The sequence below is a fragment of the Furipterus horrens genome, unplaced genomic scaffold, assembly GCF_987537825.1.
Source record: "Furipterus horrens unplaced genomic scaffold, mFurHor1.1.pri manual_scaffold_11, whole genome shotgun sequence".
Lineage (NCBI taxonomy): Eukaryota > Metazoa > Chordata > Mammalia > Chiroptera > Furipteridae > Furipterus > Furipterus horrens.
Window position 1 is genome coordinate 101209032 of NW_028327181.1, and position 22708 is coordinate 101231739.

Below are 22708 nucleotides of genomic sequence, written 5' to 3' on the forward strand. Positions count from 1 at the left end.
GGCAGGTGCTAGCTGGGCGGAGTGGCAGGCACGGGGCATGGCAGCTGCTCCGATCTCGTCCCACCTTTTGTGTCCTCCTGGGGCGTGTGAGCTGCCAGCCTTTTTGAAATGGCTCAGGAACAGGGCATCAGTGCTACACGCTGCAGGCGGCCTGCTCCCAGGACTGACTGCACTCCCTGCCGTTTCTGGGCCAGGCCGTGCGCTGCAGAGCCGCCCGAGTCCCCGAGGGGCTTTACTGGGAGCCTTCGCGGGCCGCCTCCCCTGCCCTGTCCCACCTCCTGAGTGTGGTGCAGCTGTCCATCAGTCCTGTCTGTCAGGGATCCCCGGGTCAGCCCATCGCCCCCCGGAGACGTGCGCTGCGGGCCGTCCTCGGTGCTCGCACGCCTCTCCGGGGAGACGGCCGGTGTGCAGTCAGGCGCGGGTGCGCCTGCTGTGGTGGGGCCTAAGGTGGGGGCTGGGCAGGGCAGTGCTCTCTGGTTAAACTGGGGTCTTGTATTTCTGGAGCTCGCTGCTGTTTTCTTTTCTTTTTTTTTTTTTTTTAACTGTGTGGTTGCCTATCACTTGTGCCCACAACTGGGGACCTGATGTGCAACCTAGTCATGTGCCCTGACTGGGAATCGAACCAGCGACACTTGGCTCGCATTCCGACGCTCAATCCACTGAGCCACAGCAGCCAGGGCTTTCACTGCCTTTTTAAAAACCCATGGGTGGGCTCTGGTTGGGGCTCAGGGTTGGGACCGGGCCTGGGAGGGAGGCTCCGTGGGCTCAGCAGTGCTCTGCTCTCTCAGCTTCCAGGAGACGGACAACTCCTGGCACGGCGGGTGCCTGGCGCTGGCAGAACTGGGCCGGAGAGGCCTGCTGCTTCCTCCTCGACTCCCGGACGGTGAGTACCTGCCTCCCGCTGGCTGTGCCTGGTCGGGGCTGCTCTGCGTGTGGGACCTCGGCGTCGCCACGCCGGCACCCTCACTGCCGGACGCCACGGTTGCCGGGGGGACCTGCACCCGCCCAGCCAGCCTTCCCGTGAGGCCCTTCCTCAGCTCCAGTCGCCGCCTCTCCCTGCTATGCAGGTCCAGACTTGGGGGCCATGAGCCTCTGTCACATCTGAGATCGTCTTGTCCCCAGAACCAGTTTTCACGTCATGGGGGTGCTGTGGGCCGTTAGGAACGTGTGCGTCGCCACTGTGTTGATCACCGGGAGTGACGTCCTGGTCTAGTGTGGGAGTGAGGCGTGTGTCACATGCGCGATGAGGGCCTGTCTGCAGGGTGAGGCTTCAGCCCCGAGCCTGGAGCTCAGCCTGTGACGTGTGGCCCTGCTTCCTGTAGGTGTTGGGCTGTGAGAGAGCAGGGGCGTCCTGCTTCTGTCCTTTGTCAAACGTGTTGGTGTCAGAAGCAGAAGATCCCCCCCCCCCCACCGTGTTCCCTGGGGGCTCCCGTGACAGCCGCGTTTGGAGTTGGTGGTGTGTGGTCATTCTTGATGCTCTAGGGCCCTTGGTGCCTGAGCGCTGCCTGCCCCTGAGCCGATGCCAGTGGTCTAGTATCAGTGGAACGTGCTGCAGAGCCTGTTACTTGCTGTTCTGAATACTGTCCTTTAAAATAAAACGGTCGCTCACACTTTCAGGCAGAAAGGGGTGCAGGGGGGTCGGACACCACAGGACCGCACACCCTGTCCTGCCTCTCCGCTTGCTTCCCCAGAGCGCGCTGCCCCGTGCGCTGGTGCTGACCTTCCTCTGCTCGTTCCTCTGCGGCATCAGCTGTCTGAGTGGAAGCTAGCTGTTACGTGTCCCGTGGCCGCGAGGTGCTCAGTTTTTCTAGATTGAGTTTTTTAAATCTTAGGTTATTAGCACAAAGCTGATTAAAACAGCAAATAACATTTTACTGAACTGCAGCGCTGGACAAGATGGATTTTAGTTCAGGCTATCTTTTGGTGAGCAGTGCTTATACATAGGATGAGGCAAGATTCTGCATCAATATTTAATTGTGTTTTTATTTTAAAAAGTTTGACTTTAACTCTGTGCTGAGGAGCCGTGTTAGCACCCAGGCAGCTGGGAACGGCCCTCTTGCTTGAGCAGGGCTGGTCCTCTGACGGCACTGGGCCTGCGTGTAGGTGGAAACCACCCGCCACGTTGAGGACTTCCTCCCAGACCCTGGACTGATCCCACTCTCAGCCCCGCACGCTTTTCCAGGGCTCTTTGTGGGCACCCAGGCGGCGCGGGTGGGGAGCGGGAGGAAGGGCTGTTGTGAAGGGGGCGGCAGGGGGCTCGGGACGCCTGCTTGCCCGTCTGCGGCAGCGGTTCCCGGCAGCCGAGGGCCCCGGGGACAGTATCCGAGGAGTCGCCAGGGGTGCACGTGCCGGGCTCGGTGCCCACTGCATGTGCACACGCACTCTCATGTTTACACACACGGGTGCACCCGGGCACACACACTCTGTTCTAATTGTTGGCTCAGCCCTTGTCTCTCTCTTTGTTTTAAGTTTATTATGGTAAAACACTAACACAGTTTATGTTTGTCTTCATTCTGTGCACCCTTAAGTTTCACCTGTGAGTTTATTGGAAAATTAGCAACGTATACATCATCTTAGGAAGTGGAAAATGAGGCTGAAGGGGTCAGAAAGCTCACTGTAACATCATACAGAACAGAACATGGCAATAATAGTGTCACCGGTAATATGCTTTCCCTATTGGAAATAAATTATTTGTATAAATAGCCTCTTGGTATTTGTGTGTTATTCAGTCATTACTAATCACAATGTTTTTACATACAGCACTTTGATGCTAGTACCGAAACTTTTTTCCTGGCATCTCCAGTTATTTACCTCAAAACACAGTAGATTTAACGTTCCAGTTGAGACCGTTTGTTCTAGTCTAAGATATTTGTAAGAAAAGTATTTTTAAGAGGTTTCCTAGGAGATGGCTTACACCTTAAAGTCACCTTTCAGTTTTACCCATTTCATCTGCTGGTTTACGAAGGTAAAAGTGTGTCTCTCAGCAATCTTAGGGGACATTCAGATATTTTTACAGCCCCAAGTAGAAGCACCTTATAACATTAGTGCTTATTAATATTTACAAAGAGTGAAGTGAATCGCAGCTTGCTTTTTTCCTCTTTTTTTTGAGAAGAAAAAAACTGTAAAAATTGACCCAATAGAAGGATGAAGGCGCCGTGGGGGACGTGCTGCCCTGCGACCCGCCTTCGAGGGTGCCAGGCCCTGGCCCCATGCCGGGCGAGCGGCACTAAGACACCCGGCTTCTCTTCCGGAGGGTGAACACTCGGGCCGTGCTGTCCAGCTTCGTCTTCTTGGCTCCCGGCTGGGGCCTCCCCGGCTCCCGTGGGCTCGTCCTCTTCTGCCCTCTGGGTCTGAGGTCACTCTGAGGCCCTGCACTCACTGTGGCGCTGAGAGCGGGCGTGTCTTGTTGACAGGTGGCCTCCTGGGCCGCGGGCTCCTCATCGCCCGCCCGGACGGGGCCTGGGCTGTAGGCCGCCAGCTGGCAGAGGGCCACGGCCGCCGTCTGCTTCTGCTCCTCGCTGCTGTCCGCCACCCGTGCGTCCTGGGCCTTCCCCGTGGGGCTGGGCCCTAGACCCTCATCAGCGCTGAGGCCGTTTTGGTTCATTTCCGCGTGGTCTGGCCCACCCCCAGAACCTTGGGGCTCAGCCTTCTGAGCAGCAGTGGTGGGTTCTGGCTCTGGCGATGGGCTGTGGAGGGAGGGCCTCGGCGTCAGGGCATTGCAGGGGTCCCTCACCGAGAGGTTCAGCGGCGCGTCTTGCAGCTCCATGAAGTCATTGTACACGGGGTTGTGAGCGGCTGCCGGCTTGGCCCCGGGTTTCTTGGAGAGGTTCAGCGGGGCCATCCTGGAGCCACCCTCTGGGCTGGACGACATGGCCTCTGTGCCACCGCAGGGGCTTCTGGTCTGAGCTGGAGCGTCAGTGCCCACAGCATCAGGGCTGGAAGAGGCAAACAAAAGGCTTAGTGGGAACCTTGTGTAGAAGAGCTGCTGGGAAGCTTTTTGAGGGGGTCAGCTTGCTCCCTGAGCACAACCCAGAGACAAGACCTGGGAGGTTTTGAAAGTGAAATGTTCTTACCTTTTTGGAGTGTCCCCTCTGTCTTCCGGAACCTGGGAGTGCAGGTGCTCTGTGCTCCTCGTGACGGACTTGAAGGCCATGAGGCTCCGCTCGGACTGCTGGAGCCGTCCTGGGCCGTTCGTGGTGGGCTCGTCCAACAGGCTGCCCCTCCCAGTGCACGGCGGGCTCGTCTGCGTGAAGTTGGTGGGACTGGGCCTTCCTGGGGAGCCGGTGGCCGCGCTGCCCGCACGGGGGCTCATCTTGGTCCCTTCTGTGTCCCTCTGCCCATCTTTGGGAGGGTCTTCAGCCTCGGGAGTCGGACTCTCTTTGTCAAACTCTGCGTGTTTTTTGTGGGAGTTGGAAGGGTTTGACTTGGATGGACTTGAGGCTGGGTAGACCAGGGCAACTTCTTCTAGTAGGTGAGAGCTTTGATCTTGCGAAATACCAGTGACAAGTGGGAGTCTGAGACCATAGGAGGAAAATGCAGACTCTGGCCTGTAAAATCCGTAAGGGATGGGCAGGTTGGGGTGGTACTGCTGGAAGAACCTGTAATGGTCGTACGTTGAGGGAGACGGGGTCACGTGCTTCGGCATTGGCCCTGGGTGAGGCAGGAAATGTCTTTGGTCATGGGCCCCGTAGACTGGCAGCAGGGTGGTGTCGCCCTCGGGCGAGCCCCTGGCCAGTCGGTAGGGCGAGTAGATGGTGGTCAGTCCGTGCTCCGTGTAGAAGTGAGGCGAGTACTCGGGGATTGTAGGGTGCACGTAAGGGGAGAGGGCACCGAACCCCTTTGTGGGGGGGATCTTATGTGGGAATTCAGGCGGGAGGAAAGGTGAGCCCGCTCTCCATGGGTAGGCAGGCGCGTGGAACGCAGACTTGGCGTGGAAGGTGGTGGTCTTGGCTGTGGGGCTGGGCAGAGCCAGAGGCTCGGGGGCCTCGGCATGTTCTGGCCCTTTGAGTCTGTGCTCTCCGACCGGAACAAAGGCCGACGGCCGCGTGACGCCTTCCAGGACGGGCTGGGTGCCTGTGGTGGCTTCTGGGGCTGGCCCCAGGCATGCGGCGTCCTTCTGTAGAGCTGGCTTCTGTGCGGCGCCCTTGTGGGGCCCACGCCCCTGCAGTTCTAGGTTTTCCTTGGCGTCGTCTTTGGCAAGGCTGAGCGGCAGCTTGGCGTCCACGTGGGGGAGCCTGTTGGTGGCAGACTTGGAGGAGGTGGGCTTGGCCATGGGGTCCGGCAGGCTGGGTTTGGAGCACTTGGGGACGCGGTCTTGCTCTGACACTAATGTGATGGAGTTTTTGCAGAGACCATACTTCATGTGGTTAAAAAGGTGGGACTTCTCGTTGCAGGTGAAGGGGCACTGGAAGCACTTGTACTTGAAGGGCTTCCCTGGAGGTCTTGGGATGTAATGAGGCTTCTTGGGCTTCCGCTCTTTGAGGAGACTCATTTTCCTCTCTACGACAGAGGCTCTGGTCTTCCCTGTGGCCTGCCGGTGGCTGACTCCTGCTTAGTCCACACGTGGTGGTTTTGAAGGAATGTCCTCACCTCTCTCTGCCTCCTTCCCGCCACTTTACCTGCAGCCAGCTCCCTGTGCCACGGGCCTGACGCTGGGAGGCTCACTCATTTGGGGACCCGGAGCTGCAATGGAGGAACAGAGCCTTAGTCACAGGGCACTGGCTGAGGGGCCAGTGGGAAAACCTGTCCTCCCATAGATCGCAGGGGCTTGGAGCAGTGGCACCTGCAGGGACAGGGGTGTAGCCAACCCGTGGGTGTGGGCCGGTGAGCTGCCCCCTCTCAGAACAGATCTGTGTTGCCTTGGGGCCAAGAGTGTTGTGGTGTGTGGAATGTTGATGTCTATTCCGAGAACCCCTGTCGTGCTTTGAGTTTTGGGAACCTTTTCCTGTGACCTGAGGCCTCAGGTGCTGGGAGGCTGTGGACTGAGGAGGCCGAGGGAATGTCGGGACCCAGCCCTGGCCACGTCCACACAGTTGCGGGCCTGAGTTGTGTCACCACGTGGTCTGACTGCGCTAATGTGACTGCAGGAGGTTGGACCTGTGTGTGTGCATGTTCACTTGGAGTGGCACGTGTGTCGCCCTGACACCCTGCACCTGGCAGGGCTATCCCGTTGAATCACATTGCATTCGGCGTGCAGCTGTTAGAAATGCCATCCCACCCCAAGGCCCTTGTCCTCCCCGAGGAAGCGGCAGCAACGCTGTCTCAAGCACAGGTGGACGTGGGCTCCACAGACTTGCGTGGCTCCGCCGTGCGGTCAGGGCAGGCCTGCGGGGACTGAGCGGTGCCACGACCCATCCGGTGAGCCGGGCAGAGTGGCCTCAGGCACGCGCCTGTCTCTGCCCGGCCAGCAAGCACAGACGTACAGAGGTGCGTGGCTGCCGAGACCGTGGCCGGCACCTGCCTCCTTTCCTGGCCTCACCTCCAAGGGACAGGAGCGGAGTATTGCCGCCCTCATGTTCAAGGGGAAAGCGGCTGTGGTGCCTGGTGAGATCATGGTAGGAGGCCATCGAAACCTCTGCCCTTCCCATAGGAGGCCCTGGGCTACCCGGGCCTGGGGCCACGCCCACTCAGGTGCCTGGCCTTTGGCAGGCAGCGCCTCTCGGGGCTGTCTCTCCCCGAGTGCCCTGGGTCCCACCACTCCCAGGTGTGACAGCAGGTCTCAGCCCTGGTTACTTCTGAGGCTGCTGTGCACACCCTGGGTGCTCAGCTCCAGCCTCAGGGGCTGGGGGCATCTGGGAGGACCCATCTCACCTGGAGCTGCTGTGGCCCAGAACAGCATTGTGGGTGGGGGAGGCCTCCGGGAGCTGTGGGGAGTCAGGGCCCAGCACTTCCGTTTGCATAAAAATGTGAAGGAGATCTTTAGCTTCGACTTGTTTTCAAGGAGCTTAAAAAATAAAGTCAAAGGAAAGGACTTCACAGAACTTCTCAGCTGCAGTTTTGCTTTAAGACCTGAACCAGTGGACAGAGCGTCACCTCCACACAGCGGGGGGACGCTCACCAGGAAAGCAGCCTTCAGAGGCAGCTGCGTGTGGGAAACTTGGGGGCCCTCTCTTTGGGGCCCGCAGCGGGAGGTGAGGCGAAGGGCCCTTGGCCGGGAGGGTTGGGGGGGGGAGTGCTGTAATTCCCACTCGCACACCTTGCATTTTAAGAAAGCTGCCTGATTTTATTCTCAGCAAACTGGTTTCTCTGCTCATTCATTCATAGTTTTTAAAAATACAAAGAGCCAGTTTCCCACCCACAAACTGTAGATCTGTTTTATCCCCTTGTTCTTTCAAAAGCAAGTCTGTTTACTAAGGCAGTTTGGGGGGAAAGCAGCTTTGCTGGTGCCTAAGCCTTCCGAGGTTTCTGCAGAGCAGGGGACCAAGGCATGCAAACAGGATGAGAAAGCAGGTTGTGGCTGCCCCACAGGCGGGGAGAGGGGGTCCCTGGGCTCTGCCTCTCGGGGACTCTGCCTCTCCAGGCCCCTCCTCCTCTCCCAGCGCGTGGGCTGCAGGAGCTGCAAGTTTGGGTCAAAGCCAAGCAAATTACACTCATAATCATAGCTTTGCGTCTTTCTAATTTCCCTGCTTATTGTAGGAAAAACCGAAATGATTCTTCTCGAGTTCAGTTCATACCCCGGGGGGCAGATACGCTCTGGGTGATAAAAGCACAATTTCCTCGAGGCCGACTCCAGCCTGCGCAGGGCCAGCCTGATAAGTCAGCGGGGCCTGTACTGGCACGTCCCCCGCACTCGCTGGTTCTGGAGGCGTGAGAACCTCTGCGAGGCGGCTTCCCAGGGCTGCAGGATGTGTCACGGCAGAGCCCTGGGCCGGGTGATTTCACCACTGGCTGCAAGCAGCAGCTTCCCAAAGGCGACAGTTGCAAAACGTGCATCAGGTGTGCGCCCAGAGTCCGGGCGAAACCGGGAGTGTGCTCAGATCCACCCTCCAGCCCGGAAACGCGCGCAGCTGAGAAGAAAGTTCCCTCCGGATTTAAGGAAAGGCTGTTAGGTTGAGAAGCAGTCAGTCTTGTTTGACGTGCTGATGCTTTTAGATGAAAACTTGAATAAACCCAAGTTGATTAAGATTCCTCACAGATTTATAGGGGGCAGGTTACATCTAAGTTATCAGAGTATTGCCCAAAAGAATACTTTGGGGAATAATTGCCTTTATCTTAATATGTACCTTTGAAACTCAGGTGCTGTGTCTAGAGTTTCCGTTGTCAGCTGGCGCAGGAGGCCACTGAGCAGCTCCCCAGGGTGGCCCCTGGGGCCGGTGTGGTGGGAGGACGGGGCCTGCCCCGGAGTCCCAGACGCAACCCTGGTGCTGACTCGGGAAACGGCCTCTCGGGGCTGTGCCGTCGCCGACTGCAGCAGGGAGCCTGGGGATTCGGCTGCAGAGGGCAGTCACCTCAGAGAACCGGGGGGAAATTGGGGCTTTTGTGGGCTTTCCGGGGGCAGCCTGTAGAATGGTGTCCGTCTGTGAGACTGCTGCCAGCGAGGTTCACAGGGTGACGGAACCAAAACTAAAACTGCTGGTGTCAAGTGTCCCCCCAAAAAGGGCACTGTTGCCAAAGCAGTGCAGTCCGGAGCTGGAACAGTTTGCAGTAAGGGGATCTGCCTCAGAGGGGCTTTTCCTGTGGGACTTGAGAGGTGTCCCTCGACCCCTTTCCGGGGGGTGCATGTGTCTTAATTAACCCTGCTCGGTGGGCTGTGTGGTGAGAGGTTAGCAAAGCGGGACCCGGTGACGTGGCTTTGTGTTGGCACCTGTGCAGATTCAGGTGCTCTCCTGTCCCTGGTTCTTGGGGTGTGTTTCTGACCCTCCTGCTCGCCCACGGCTGCCTGGCTGCCTTGGAGAGGAGCTGGTTTGAGGGCCCTGCACTCGAATGCACCCCCATGAGGCTGGAGCCTGGGGCACTGGCCACAGGCGTCACAGTCCTTCCTTACGAAGCTGCTGGTACCCAGTGTCCACATGGAGGGCAGAGGACATGGACCTGGAGCCCTCACACAGGTTTTCCTACTTAAACTGTCCTTTTTGTGACTTTTCAAGCATTTTAAACATCTGCTTGCGCTAAGCTGATTCGCTTTTTGCCTGTGGGACAGCCAGGGACAGGCGTCTCTGGTGGCCATGTGCCCCCACACCCCACCCCCTGCCACCGCTCCCCAATGTGGTCTCAGTCAGTGGCAGGGCTGGGAGCACCAAGTTGCCCTGTCCTTCGATAGCCCTCTAGGTGTGGACAGTTCACACAGCTGCCGTGGTTAGGGTACCAGTGAGTGGCCTGCAAGTGTAAAAAGTTTCTGAGGAAAATAGATGAGAGGAGAAAGGTTTTTTGGAACCTGGATAGGACACACTAGAGGTGATTGCAGCCGAACTTCACGGGATGTTGCCGTGCGGGGCTGGGCAGCTGTGCCCGTCACGCCCGTGCCCTGGAGTCGGGCGGCAGGACTCCTTCTGGTGAGTCCAGCTGTCTGGCCAAGGGCCTCGTCCGGCGGAACGCGGTGAAGGGCATGCTATAATTACAACATTGTGAGGTGGCGTGGTTGCGTAACACAGGGACACGCCATTGTCGCCTGCCCACTGGGGTGTCGCAAGAACAAGATTTGTGAGTTTTACTCCAATTGAGCTTTTCCAGTGATGAACTGCCACTCCCTCCCAGACTTTTGGTTCTTTAAAATGCAGGGTGGCCTCCGGGACACCCGTGACCTAGGCGGAGAGGCAGCTCCCCGGGGAGGGTTTGGGAGGACGGCCCAGAGAGCAGGCAGGGCTCTTCCTGGTTTCAGCCGCGGTCCCACCGTCCAGACAGCTCTGGACCGGGAGTGCCCACAGCCCGGGAGCCGGCGCCGCGTGCACCCCCCACCCCCCCAGCTCATTCCCGCAGAACCAGAGCCGGCCCATCTCAAGGCAGTGGGAGGCTTTGTTCTGGCAAAATAAAAACGGGGGCAGCAAGTGGAGACCTCGCCTAAAGGGGGTCTGTGTCAGCTCCCTTTGGCCAGTAACTTCTTACACAGGGCTGTGACAAACTCTTAACTCCTTTTCTGTATGTTAGGGTCCTCTTTTGGTTAAGTTTCTTTTTTAAACTTATGCTAAAACAGTATTTATTTTAAAATTTAAAAGGCTTTAAAATTAAAGAAACTGTAAATTAAAACCAGCAACTGTGCAGTCACATACATGTATATATATGACTTTCTCTTACACTGAAACTTACCATAGTTTATTTTTAAGGTGAGGAGCAGATAAATACTAATAAAAATTTGAGCTTTGTTTTAAATTTTACAGATTTTAAAGTAGAAATGAGGCCTTGATTTCTAGACGAGCTTGTTCACAGGCTGAGAACAAAGTGTAGCCTCGTTAGGAGTTTGTAATTGAGGTCTGCTCGTCAGCGATGCACCTGCTGGGTCCTGAGTAACACCCTCCGAGACAGCAGGGCAGCAAGTGATTCACTGAGCCAGATAGTTCAAGACCCAGCTGGGAGCTGTTTTGAAAGAAAAGGTGAATTTGAGAAGAAGTGGCAGGTACTCACCGGCGGCAGGCAGTGCAGGGAGCAGGCGGCGGTGGCGGGCGGCGGACGGTGCCCAGGAGCAGGACTGTCTCCGCCGGCTGCTCTGTGAAACTGAGCGGCCGCCCCAGTGGGAGGGGTTTAAGTGGAGGAGTTGAGCCCTCGGGGCCTGGAGATGCACCTGATATTCCTCCTGCCCGCAGCTACGATTCAAGTGTTTGCTCCCACGTGTTTGCACCCACTGAGCTGCCTCAGAGCAGCGTCACCCATGGGCCAAGCCGAGCACCACAGTGTGCCTCCCGGAAGCTCCCCGCTTTGGCTCGCGAGTGCCACGTTAGTGCCAGCCCAGTGTTCAGGGCCGGAGGGGTCGGAGGTGTCCACGGCGAGGATGGAGATGACTAGGGTGCAAGTCAGATGCCAGCAAACATGCGGTATGATCCAGACGGCACAGGAGACCTGCACGCAGTGGCTCCGGAGCCCCGGGGACCGGCAGCTGGGCGCAGCTGGCCAGCACTGGGGCCCAGCCTGAGCCTGCTCCCCCGGCATGTCGTCCGGGAATGGCAGGAGCCTTTCTCTGTTGCCTTCTGCCCTTCACCCTGTGCCTGACAGTCTTTGTCCTCCGTCCTCCTCGAGAGCTGGGAGGGAGGGAGGCAGCCTCGGCGCGGCCTCGCCTCCCCGCAGGGACCTGCCGGCGCACGCCCGGGGCCTGGAGCTCACAGCCGGGCGGGACGGTGGCGGCCGTGGGAATCAGCTCTGCACGCCCTCTCTGCACTTTTCTTTCTTTAAAAAATAATTAAGACACTTAGGTTTTGTTCCCATGTAGCCCCCTCCCCACTTAAACTGCTTGCTCTTCAGTCCATGGCTGTGTCCCCACTGTCAGCACCGCTGGAATGTGGTGTCAGCTTGGGGACGGCGCAGGAGCCGTGGGAGCGGGGTCAGGCCCCAAGTCCCCCGGGGCTTCCCAAGCCACACACTGGACTTTGTTGGTTTGTTTGTTTCTTTAGAAATGGAAGGCTTAAGACTTTATTTGGCTTTAGCGTCATGTTGAATTCTTCACACACGTTCTTAGTCACTTTGTCCACGTTAAACATCATGTAGAGGAGAATGTGGCTCTGAAAGGTGTGTCACAGATGGTGGCAGAGCCCCTGCCACCCTTGCCTCCTGGCACGTGGGCCGGGAGTCTGCGCAGGTGGAACTGCAGGTGTTGGTCTGCGGCCCCGGTGGCTCCTCCGCTGGCCTTGTGTCCTGGGCAGGCTGAGCGGCTGGTACGCCCTCCCCGTCTGGTCTCAGTTCAGAGGCCGCGCCAGGAGGATGGTCTGTCTCACTGGGCTGAGGACCCTGGGGGCCCAGTCCAAGCTTCTAGTCCTCGGGAAGGCCAGGCCATTCTCCCCGTGGCCGCGTTCGGCGGAGGGTGCCAGCCCACCTCCAGCTGGAGGCTGTGCCGAGCCCTCGGCCTCCTCTATCCACCTGGTCACAGCAGCTTCGAGGAGTAGCCGCTGTGCGTGCCTGGGCTGCAGAGGTGGGCGGCACTGAGAGCAGCCAGTGGAAGGGGACAGAGTCACAGCGCCTGGGCTGCGCGGGGGCAGGGAGTGTCCGCTGTGAGGTGGGCCGGGGGTGGCGGCGGGCGCCGGTCACGGTGGAGCTCCTGCCTGTGGGGCTGTGACGGGCCCGGGTGTGCTGAGGGACAGGGTCGGTGCTGCAGGGCCAGCTGCAGCGTCAGGCCCTGGCTGTGACGTGGCACCTGCCGTGTGTGCCTGGAAGCCCGTCCAGGGTCCCTGCTCTCCTGCCTGGAATGGGAGGCTGCTCCGCCGGACCCTCCGCTTCATGGATTCGGGAGCTTTGCCCCCTCCCATGCCTCATCTCCGCCACCGTCTCTGCTGCTGCCCCAGCCCCTCCGTGCTGTGCTCACGCCTGTGCGCAGCGGCCAGGCTGCCTGACTGGAGTCTGGGGCCTGCTGTCGGCTACCTTGTGATTCGGGGTGGTTCCCTCCGGGCCGCAGCCTTCCCTACCCGTCGGGAGGGGGCCTCGGCGCATGACTTTCCCTCGCCCGCCCCTGCTGGTGTGCCCAGAGGGGCAGGAGTGGCCTCAGCACAGCAAGGCCCTTACAGGAGAGGGACCACTTCTCTTCTTACCTCACGGGAGCCAGACAGCTCATGTTTTAACTGTTTGCTCCCCTTTTGGGTCACTCCCTCCAGAGGAAAGGAGGTGTCGTTTCCATGTCTCTGACTTGGGAGGCGGTTAGAGGATGTGAGCCCTGACCGGCTGCTGGGACAGCAGTTCTTGAGGGTGACTCCACAAGGTCCTGTCCTGGCTGTGTCTCAGGGCCCCCAAGACGGGAGCCGCACCCTTGGGGGTCATGTGGGACATGATGGGCTCAGGCCAGGGAGGCAGGACACTGCTCCCCGGAGCCCACGGTGGTGTGAAACAGTGGGGTCGCTTCACAGGCTCGAGGCTCCTGGAGGGCAGGGCAGTTCGCCCCTGTGCACGTGTGTACATGTGTGTGTGCGTGCACATGTACACACACTGCTCCCCAAGCCCTTGCAGAGATGACAGCACGGAGGGTGAGCTTCCACGCTCTGGGGCTGTCTCCTGCGGGAGCGCCACCCCCCCGCCTCCTGCTCCGAATCCAGCCGGGCTCCCAGCTTCAGCACGCGCACCTCAGCTCTGTGCGCCCTCCGGGGAAGGTTGTCTCTCAGGGTTTCCTGACTGTGACCTGTGTCCAGGCTCCGGGAGACGTGGCTCTGGGATGGCCCTGGGGCTGTCCCTGTCTGCCCGGCCCTGTTGCTGACTGGTGCTGGCGGTGTGCTTGGTGGCCCTCTGCCCTCACGGTCAGTGTCCTGTGGGCGCCATTGCTCCCACACTTGGTTCCTCCCTTCCTGGGTCTCGGGGACCCAGAGGGTCTGTCCTGTGGGGCTGAGCTCTGCTGTGGCTTCTCAGGCACTTCCTTGTGGGCTGCAGGCCAGGCTTTGCCGGGGCATTGGTGACGTCCCCAGGCTCCCTGGTGCCTGCAGAGGGACTCCAGGCCCCGTGCTCCCACGGGAACCACCAGCCGGCCCGGCCAGCACTGCGGGAGCCGTGCAGGCCAGGGAGGCGCTGGCGCTGAGCGCTCTCTGAGGCGATGCACATGGTCTCTCACTTCGGGCACCCGTGGGTTGTGACTGTATCGAATGGTTGAAACAGAAACGAAGGTGGTGTCGGCTGGGGGTCCAAGGTCAGACGGAAGTGAGGGGAGGCCTTCCTCTGGCTGGAGTCTGAGCTGGGCCAGGTACGGCTGGTTCTCATTTGCTCATTTTTCCAATAATGCCCCAATTTCAACTTTCGTGGAAGTGGAGCTACTTTATTTAGGGGGATGGTGAGGGAGCTGCTGCCCCTCTTCCTCCCAGGCTGTCTGTTGGGGGGGGGGGGCAGGCGCAGGCTGTGTGGCCTGTGGTGGCTCTGTGCCTGGCAAACCTCCGCCCCCACCCGCCCGCCCCCCGCAACACCTGCCCCCAGGGAGCCGTGGAGAGTGAGTAGGGGAAATGGGCTCCTCAGGGTCTGGGGACTCAGGGGACTCAGTCTGGGGGCAGCAGGATAGCCAGCTTCTCACAGGGTCCCTGCCCTTCGCTGTCCCCCAGTGTGATTGGGCTGAGGCCTCTGAGTCTCCAGTGAAACTTGAGACCGTGCGTTGTTGAGGTTGGGAAAGTGACTCAGGGGTGGAAGCTGGGCCAAGTTTTCAGGGTTCCCAGTTTCCCCGCCCTCCCCTGCCGTCCTCACCCTGGGGCGGGCACCCCTGCTCAGCCCCGCCCCCAGGCTCCCAGTCCCAGGGCAGGCCCTGGGCTCCGTCCCTCCTCATTGAACTGCTTCTGAAAAGGTGCCCTCAGCGCATCGCGTCGATCAGCCGCACTCAGGGCTCCCTTAGTTCAGTTGAACAAGGAAAACTAATTAGCATCCCCTCCTCAGATGCCGGCAGTGGAAAGCATTCCAAGAAAAGACAGACGTGGGCAGAGGGTGGAGGGACGGGTCCTAAACAGCAGGGCTTGGCTTTTCCAGGGTCTCCAGTGGGGTTGCTGGGTGCTGAGGCCTGTCCCCCCGCTGGCAGGTGGCCACCTCCTCCCTGGACCCTCCATGGTCGCCCCTGGTCCCTGTGTCTGTCCCCTCCCCTCCTCTTGTGGGGACGCCGGTCAGATGGGATCAGGACCCCCGTGGTGGCCTCGCTTTACCTGAATTACCTCTTTAAAGGCCCCATCTCTATGCAGCCCCATCGTGAGGTCCTGGAAGGTAAGACCCCAACATGAATTTGGGGGACACCATCCAGCCCACAGTCTGTGGAAAGGCCAAAAGTTGGTTACCCGCGTGATGCGCATGTGCGTGGTTTCCGCCTTCTGGCTGCTGGGGCCGGTGCAGCTGTGAGCAGCTGTGTGCACGTGTCTGCACCCCCTTCCTCCTGAGCAGCGTCCTGGGCTCGGCTGAGACTGGGGCCGTGGTCACGCCGCTGCCAGCACCGTCCCGTGGGTCTCGCAGGGCAGGAGTGGAGCTCCCCCAGCAATCACCTGGTTAATACTCCCTCAGGGCGTCCTTTCCCCGTTTCTTTCCATCTTCTTCACGTTCTTACACTTGCGGTGTGTCCATGAAAATCCGCTTGTGGATTTTTAACTGGCGGGTTTAGTGTGTTAACATTTTCTCTCTAAGGATGCTTTAAAAAATCTGTTTTTCTTGCTTTTTAAAAATTGTGGCTTCTCTCGCAGCCTCTCCTCCCGTTCCATTCCATATCTTTGTCCTCTACTGGCTTAGAAATTGTGTTGTTTCTCTTCTTTAATGATAATCTTTAGAGTTGTATGACGGATGTTTAAAGTTAATTTCCTAACCTACTTTCCAGATAACACATCGTGTCCCGGACCCTGCCCCTGCCCCTCCTGATGGCGTCGCCGAGCTTCGTGCTGTGCCTTCTTGTTGGACGTCGGGCGTTACTGTTTTAAAGACGGGGTGCCTTTCCCCTCTCAGACGCAACCTTCAGGGTAGCTCCGCTGTTGCTTTTTCAGAAGTCCCTTCAGTACAGGTGTGTTATCACAGACACCTCACTTGTTTGTCTCAAGTGGCTTCATGACCCTGGCCCTGAAGGTGGCTTGGCTCGCCCGCGGTCCCGGCTGCTGCTGCTTTCCGCCATACGTGGTCCCCGGCCGGTTGCCGCTGCCTCTTGTCCCGCCGCTGTTCGGGCTGGTCTCACGGTGGTACTTCATGTACCTTTGTTTTCTGTGTCTGACATACGTCTTTATTTCTAGAAAATCCTCAGTCACTAATTCTTCGAAGTTCTTTTTATTTCTGTTTTCCCCTTCTGGGACTGATGAGATCGTTGTCGGCCTCCTCCTGCCCCCATCCTTCTTGTCTTCCGTGTTTTCTAACGTTTTCTCTCCGGGTTGCAGGATCAGTAGTTTTTCAGCTCTTACTTCACCAGGTCCTTTGACCTGCTGGGTTTCATCTCTGTCAAAGCCAGACGTCGTATGTTTAACTCCATTGGTTACATGCATGTCATGTACATTCGCTGTATGTACACTGCAGTGTGTGTCCTGTGTGTGACTAAACAGGGGTCTACAATTGCCTGATTGTTTCCAGTGACATTATTTGTAGCTAATTTTTTACTTGATCTTTTATTAAACACTTCCTATAGAGTTTTATAAAACTGTTACCTGAAAGGCCCAATATCGGAGTTCCTTTTGGTTTAAGTCAGGTGACTTTTTATTTTTTTTGACATTGCCCACGAGGGTGCACCCGGTGTGGACACCCTGTGCCATGAGTGGCCTCTGACATGCTCGTGTCCCGTGTCCTGCCTCGCACAGCACTGACACCCTCGGTTCTGGATTCCCTCACCGGCGCCCCTCTGCGTGGCCACCTGCCTCCCCATGTGCTCCCACACTGGCCCTGCAGAGTGGGGGGCAGAAGTGTTTGCTCTCAAAAGTAATTTCTTTCATTGTTGTGTTGATTGAGGTAAAATTGACATCATAAAATTAACCACTAATCATTGTAAGGTGAACAATTCCGTGGCTTTCACTTCTTCTGGACTTTTTATGTGAATGAGATCGCATAACGTGGCCTTTTGGGGTCTGGTTTCGGACACAGACCATAATCTCAGATCTCCGTGCCTTTTTGTGACTGATAACAGTCCGCTGTGCTGATAGACCTCTTTTCTCCCCCGCTCTCCAGCTGATGGACAGTCGGATTGTTTCCACATTTCGGCCACTGAATAGAACTGCTAATGAACACTCACAGCTTTTTGTTGGGACACTTGCTTTCCTCTCCTGGGCCCCTGTCCTGGAGTGGGGCCGCGGGGTCCGTGTGTGACAGGGACGCATGGGCAGCGCTGCCTGTTTTCCCGGCGGCCCCCAGCAGCCAGGTTCCAGGTCTCCCGGTCCTCGGCCTCTTGTCGCTTTCTGCCGTGTCACCGGCCCCGGGCACGTCTCACTGTGGCTTTGATTTCCATTTTCCTAGCCACTGGTAATGTTGAGCATGTTTCCGGGCATTTGTTGGCCATGTGTACGTGTCTTTGGAGAAATGTCTATTTCAGTCCTTTGTCCAGTTTAAACTTGGGTTGTTTGGTTGTCGGGTTTTATGTTCTGGATTCTAGATCCTTATCAAATACATGATTGAGAAACATTTTCTCCTGTTACGTGGGTTGACGTTTAATTCTCTTGATAGAGTATCTTCGTGTTGTCATTTCTAGTAATTCTTCCTTTTTCATTCTTTTTATATGTGTGTAACTTCTTGGGGGTGGAGTGTGTGTGCACAAACATGCGTGAGGTGGGTTTTTGGAGGGTACTCTAAGTGTTTGATACTTAACTAGAATTGAGTTTTTCTTAATGAAAGAATTCATGGTTGAGTGAAATTTTAGAACTTGTACTGGACAGCAGGTATGGCAGCTGTGTGAAAGCTGCATCATACGGTTTCATCTGTGTTGTTATAGGAGGAGAAAGTCCTCTTTGGGTCAAAACTGAGACTGGCTTATGAACACGGCGATGTGGCTGTGTGCGTCTTCGTTACACACAGCGCACGCAGAAAGGGGCGTCTGTCCGTGTGACTCACCCTGTTACTTCAGACACTGACAGCACTGCTGCTTCAGTGGGAGGTCTTCTTATGCCTCTTTTAATGAGAAGTCTCGCGACCTTGAAGAAGCCCTTCCCGGGCTAACCTTACGTCCACCTTCTGCTGCTCGTGCTGCCCGCAGCGTGCCCACTGGGTGTGCGGTGGTGCGGCCGGCTGGCCTGACTGGGAGCTCGGTGGGAAAGGCTGTGGCACGTCGTCAGACCGGAGCGTCGGGTTTGCTTGGGAACGGGCAGGGGCGTTTCTCCCGGCGACTCTGCCCTGAGGACTGGTGGGTTGGCCGGGTGTGCCCTGTGGACGTGGGCACAGTGGGGGCTGGTGTTCCGTGTGCCCGGTGGGGTAGCCGTGGTTTCTTTGCACCTGTTTTCATGCCGCTCAGCGTGGAGGTGGTATGTGCAGAAGCTGCCCCTTCAGCCTCTTCCCGGGGGCTGGACAGCCACCCCGCCATCACCCTGTGGAAGCCATGGGTGGCAGAGGTCACTCAGTGAGCGTCTGTGCACCGGGAAGTGGGCCTGCAGTGGGTGCCTGAGAAGAGAGCCCCCCCCCCCCCCCATCATGCCGTGTGAGGAAACACAGAGGCTTTGATTTCTCGTGCCGCAGGCCAAGCATTGGGTCAGGACTAGGGGCAGCTCTGGGGTTGGGGCATGAAGAACTGAGCGTAAGCCCTGAAGTGGGTGCAAGGGATGGAGGTGATGGGAGCCGCAGAGACCAGAGGCTGCCCAGGGTACAGGGGCTGCGGTGAGGGTGGAGTGGGCTGCGCTCCTGGGGGCACAGCAGGGGCTGCAGGTGTGGGGGGCGTGGCTGTGTCCTGGACTGAGGGGAGAGGAGGCCAAGCTCTGCCCCCTCCCAGTGGGACCCTGCCAGGCCTAGGGCGAGGTCACGGAGGGGTCGGGCAGTGGCTGTGACACCCTGGGATCAGGGCACACTGTCCACCTCCCCTGCCCTGGCTGCCTGTGGCCCTCCTGTCCAGGGACTGGGAGACTCATCAGTACGGGTGATTACTTGGCTTGTCATTACCAAACAGGATGGCCTGTGCCCTGCATGTTACTGCTCCCTGTGCCGACCCTCTGACCCTGGCAGTGTCCTTCCTCGGGCCTCGTGCACACGCTGTAGGTTCGGACTAAGCCGCCTGCTAAGTGAGGAGGGTCTGGCGCAGGACGGCCTTCCTGGCCCGCTGGTTCTGAAACCTGTGAGCAGACACTCAGGGCCAGTGGAGGTCTGGGCACTGGGGCTGGAGTCCAAGGCTGTGAGTCAGTGGCAGAACCGGTCCCTGACTTCCTGGTTAAGCCTTTAATTCTCCTGAATGCTTGTTTTCGCTTCTTTCAAGCTGTTGTGCTTGGGCCGCCCTGTCATCAGCTGTGGGTGGCTCCCGCGGCAGCGGCCTGGTGGGGGGCAGAGCAGGGCGGGGTGCCTCCCCCGCCCACTCCGTAGTGCCCCCCGCCGCAGCCTTCAGCAGGGTGCAGGGCGGACAGGGCAGGCCCCTGTGCAGGCTGCTGCTTGGTTCAGCAGACAGAGGCAGGGAGAGAGGGGGGCCTTTGTTACTTCTCACAAGAAAGGAGAGTTTTTGAGGGGTCATGGGAGCATTTAATTTGCAAAGAACGATGACTTAGAACTAACAGACCTGGGCTTAGGCCAGGCTGGCCTTGCTGAAGAGCCAGCACCCCAGCGCGACAGCCGAGAGCCGGGAGGGGCCGCGGGCTTTCAGGGGCTGGTGCTGGAACAGCGGTCGGCTGCGGGGCCTCTGTGGGCATCGGCTTTCCCCTTCGGGCGAGGCGGGGGTCAGGCCTCCCCTCTGCTCCTTGGTCCCATTGTGTGGGTTGTCCCTGGGCTCTGACTCGTGTGGTGGGCCCCGCACGTGGTGCCGGCGATGTGGTGGGACGGTAAACTCACGGAGGGGGTCGTGCCTGCAAGTTTTCAGGGGCCAGCTGCCCCCGGGTGGGCGCCGTCGGCCTGGTCTTGTTTGGATTTAATGAGCTGTGGCCCTGCGAGGAGAGCTGCTGTTTGGGGGCAGCGCTCCAGGCGCTGTGGTGCCGCTCGTCACCGCTGCTGGCAAGGTGACAGCTGCGCAGACACAGCCCTGACTCAGCGGAAGCGTGGGCTGCCGCCCCGTGGGTGTGTGTCCGGCGGGTGACGCGGTGGGCCGTCTGCTCCTCCTGGAAGCAGGTCGCAGGCCCAGGTGCCACTTGCTCCTGGTAGGGGGCTTACCAGGCAAAGGTCTGGGAGTGGGGTTGTCAGCATTGAAAGAGCTGAAAGGGGGAGCATGGGGGCTGGAGGTTACATTTTCCACCTGAGGGTTATTTGTGAGCAAACTGTGTTACTTTGAGGGCGCAGCCTGTTCGGGTCCTGTTTCCTGAGCAGGACTGAGGGTCTAGGGGAGACTAGGTGGAGCTTCCTGACACCAGGGGTGGGCGAAGCGGGGCGCGAGGGGGACAGCAGGTTGACCAGGGTGCTGGGTCGCTCGTGGTGAAGCGTAAGACCATCAGGGTGAAGCCCCGCAGCGTCTTCGCCGCGTGTGGCTGCCACGGTCCTCAGTCCTGGACGCGCCTCCTCCGCGGTCCGTAGGGGCCATCTCAGGCGCAGTGGACGCCGTGCGCTGTCGCGGCTCCGCCCGGGGAGGGGGAGAGCCATCCTGGTCCTCCCGACCTCTCAGTTCTCCAGGAGGTGCAGCTCGTGCCGCCGTGTGAACCCTGCCATGTGACACGCTGGCCGTGACCCAGTGCCGTTGTCCTGCTGGGCAGCCACCAGGTTTGGTGTCCAGCAGCACCTCTTTCCTACGACAGAACAAGTCTGCAGCCGCGACAGGATCTGCGCGCTCCGCGGAGGCGCTCAGCCCTCAGGAGCGGTCGCAGGTGGGCACTGAGCAGGGGCGGCAGGCGGCCAGCCCCGAGGGGTGCTGCCTGAGGCGTTAGGACCGGGGTCCGGTCCGGCACAGCCCCACCCGCCCCTCTGCTCTGTGCTTGTTTGTTGCCCTCAGACTGGACCCGGAGTGACATTCGTAACTCGAACACGGTTTCCGTGTGTGCGTGGGCGGGCAGATCTGTGCAGGCGGACGCAGCAGCCTCGTCCTTTCAAGGTGTTTGAAATGATCTTTTCGTTACGAAGAAGGCTCTTCCCGGTTTCTGTTGTATTTGTAATAATCCGAGAGCTGGCTTCGTGTTTCCTTTGATTCTGTGTGGTTCTTTTTCAAGTCCTTGACCCTCTGCAGAATGTTGTGCAAATGGGGGATGCAGCCTGTTCACCCCCCAGGCTGCTGAGGGGCTGGTCCCTGCGGTCCGGGCTGGTCCCGGTGGCCCCATGTTTCTGGGAAGAAGGCCTGAGCCCTCCAGACTCCGGACCCTGCGGGGCGTTGGTGGCACAGGCGAGATGGGGAATGGAGCCTCTGGAGACCAAGAGCATGTCATTCCTGTCTGAGCCTCAGGGCAGGTAGGATGTGGCCATGGGAGAGGGCGGGATGGGCCCTGGAGAGGACCGCCTGCCTGTGTTCGGGACGGTGTCCCCTCCTGAGCATCGTGGCCGGCCCCGCCCCAGCGGCAGCTTGTCGCCAGCTGAAGGGGTGGCTGGGAGGCGTCCTGTGTGGGGCGAGGTGGCTGCCTTGCTGGGGGCCTGGCCTGGTGGGGAGCAGCGACCGCCCCCGCCCCCTCTCCCCCTGGGCCCGCGGCAGGTACCGGCGCACAGACCCGTGCCTGCGAGCGCCCAGCAGCTGGTCAGGGGCGGCCCTGCGCGTGGGACACAGGTCACAGCCCCTGCCCGCTGTGCGGGCGCCAACCAGGGGTGGCGGCTGTCCAGCACCCTCACACTCCACGTCCGCGGGTGTTCACCTTGCCTCACCTCTGTGTCCTCTTCTGTCGTTGGGGGCATCACGGCTCTTCACAGGAGTGCGCTCTGCGCCTCATGTGACACGTCCCTCGCTTGTTTGCTCCACGTGGCGGCCTGCTGGAGTCTGAAACACTCATCTCAGCCGCGTCCTCCGTTCCTTAGACGTGCGTCCCATCCTGCACAGACAGACCTGCCGCCTTTTCTCCCACCCCTTTTATACTTCCATTTTAAAAACGCTCCGGGATCTTTAATTCCTTGAGTTCCATGGTGAGTCGTGTTTGTCAGCGAGTCCTGAGGGCGTGTCTCTGGGGGCACAGCCGTGATGAGACAGGTGTGACACTGACAGTGGGGGTGTGGGGTGGGCTCAGCTCAGGCAGCAGGTGCCCCCCCCGCCCCCCAGACAGTGGAGTCGCCCAGGCCCCGGCCCCGCTCCGGCGCCCTGTGCCCGCCATGTGGCTCTCTCTCAGCGTTGCCCCACGTCATGGTTTGCTGCCCTTTTTGTCAGAACTTGAGATGTTTCCTCAGCTTCCTAACTACTGTCCTTGCCCCCCCCCCCCATTGTCACCTGTGCACACAGCAGCCTGGCCTCTCGGCCGGAAGGCGCTGTGTTGTCTGGGGCAGCACGTCTCTTCCCCTTCAGAGTTTCTAGATATTTTTTCTTAAACTTAGAATCTGTGCGTGTTTTATGGTTCTTGCAAGTGGGGCGTTTATTATGTTTGCCACGCGTGTGCGCACACATGCCCAGCACTGAAGTGCAGGCGGCTGTACGTTTACCGGGTGTCCTGGTGCCTCCCTGTGCCCCGCGTGGCGTCACCGCTGGCCTGCCGTGTCCCCGCCCCTGCACCTGCCCGGTCGCTCTGTTTCTCTGAGGTTCCCCACTCAGCAGCGCCGCACAAGCACGACGACACAGTGCATGAGCTCCCGACCTGAGAGCCATCGCTGTCGTGTGGGTCACTCGTTGGCGCCTGTCCCTGCTGCGTAGTGTCCGTGGGGGGGAGGTGCCGTGTGTGCAGATGGTGACCCTGGAAGGACGTCGGCCTGGTGTCAGGTGTCTGGCTGCTGTGAGTGTTTGCGTGGAAAGAAGTCTTCGTGTCTCTGGGATAGGTGTCGGGGTCACGGGGCAGGTCTTGTTTCCGCAGTTTTTTCAGTGGGACAGATAAAGAGGCACTCAGAGGACTACGAGACAGAATATTTTGTTTTAATGTTTTCAGACAAGTAATTTTGAAAGATTCACTCTGAAACGAGGTGCAATCCCAAACACAGCTGGGGGGTGGGGCCGACGCTCCGA

The 22708-nt window shown here is 59.0% G+C and overlaps 2 protein-coding genes across 2 annotated transcripts in view; one reads left to right on the plus strand and one right to left on the minus strand.

Moving 5' to 3' along the window:
- LOC149999127 (tubulin-specific chaperone D-like) overlaps positions 1-1213 on the plus strand; it is a 34203-nt gene extending 32990 nt beyond the window's left edge. The window contains exons 13-14 of the mRNA XM_090257604.1: positions 789-1067; positions 1123-1213. Coding sequence (XP_090113730.1) covers positions 789-1067; positions 1123-1213 — 370 coding nt within the window. The remainder of the gene's footprint in view (positions 1-788; positions 1068-1122) is intronic.
- Positions 1214-3105: 1892 nt separating this feature from the next.
- ZNF750 (zinc finger protein 750) lies at positions 3106-11121 on the minus strand. The gene is made up of 3 exons (XM_090290690.1): positions 10558-11121; positions 4074-5682; positions 3106-3935 (listed from the first exon to the last, which is right to left on the minus strand). The coding sequence occupies exons 2-3, from the start codon at positions 5489-5491 to the stop codon at positions 3227-3229; spliced, it is 2127 nt and encodes a 708-aa protein (XP_090146816.1). The 5' UTR covers positions 5492-5682; positions 10558-11121; the 3' UTR covers positions 3106-3226.
- Between the last annotated feature and the right edge of the window lie 11587 nt (positions 11122-22708).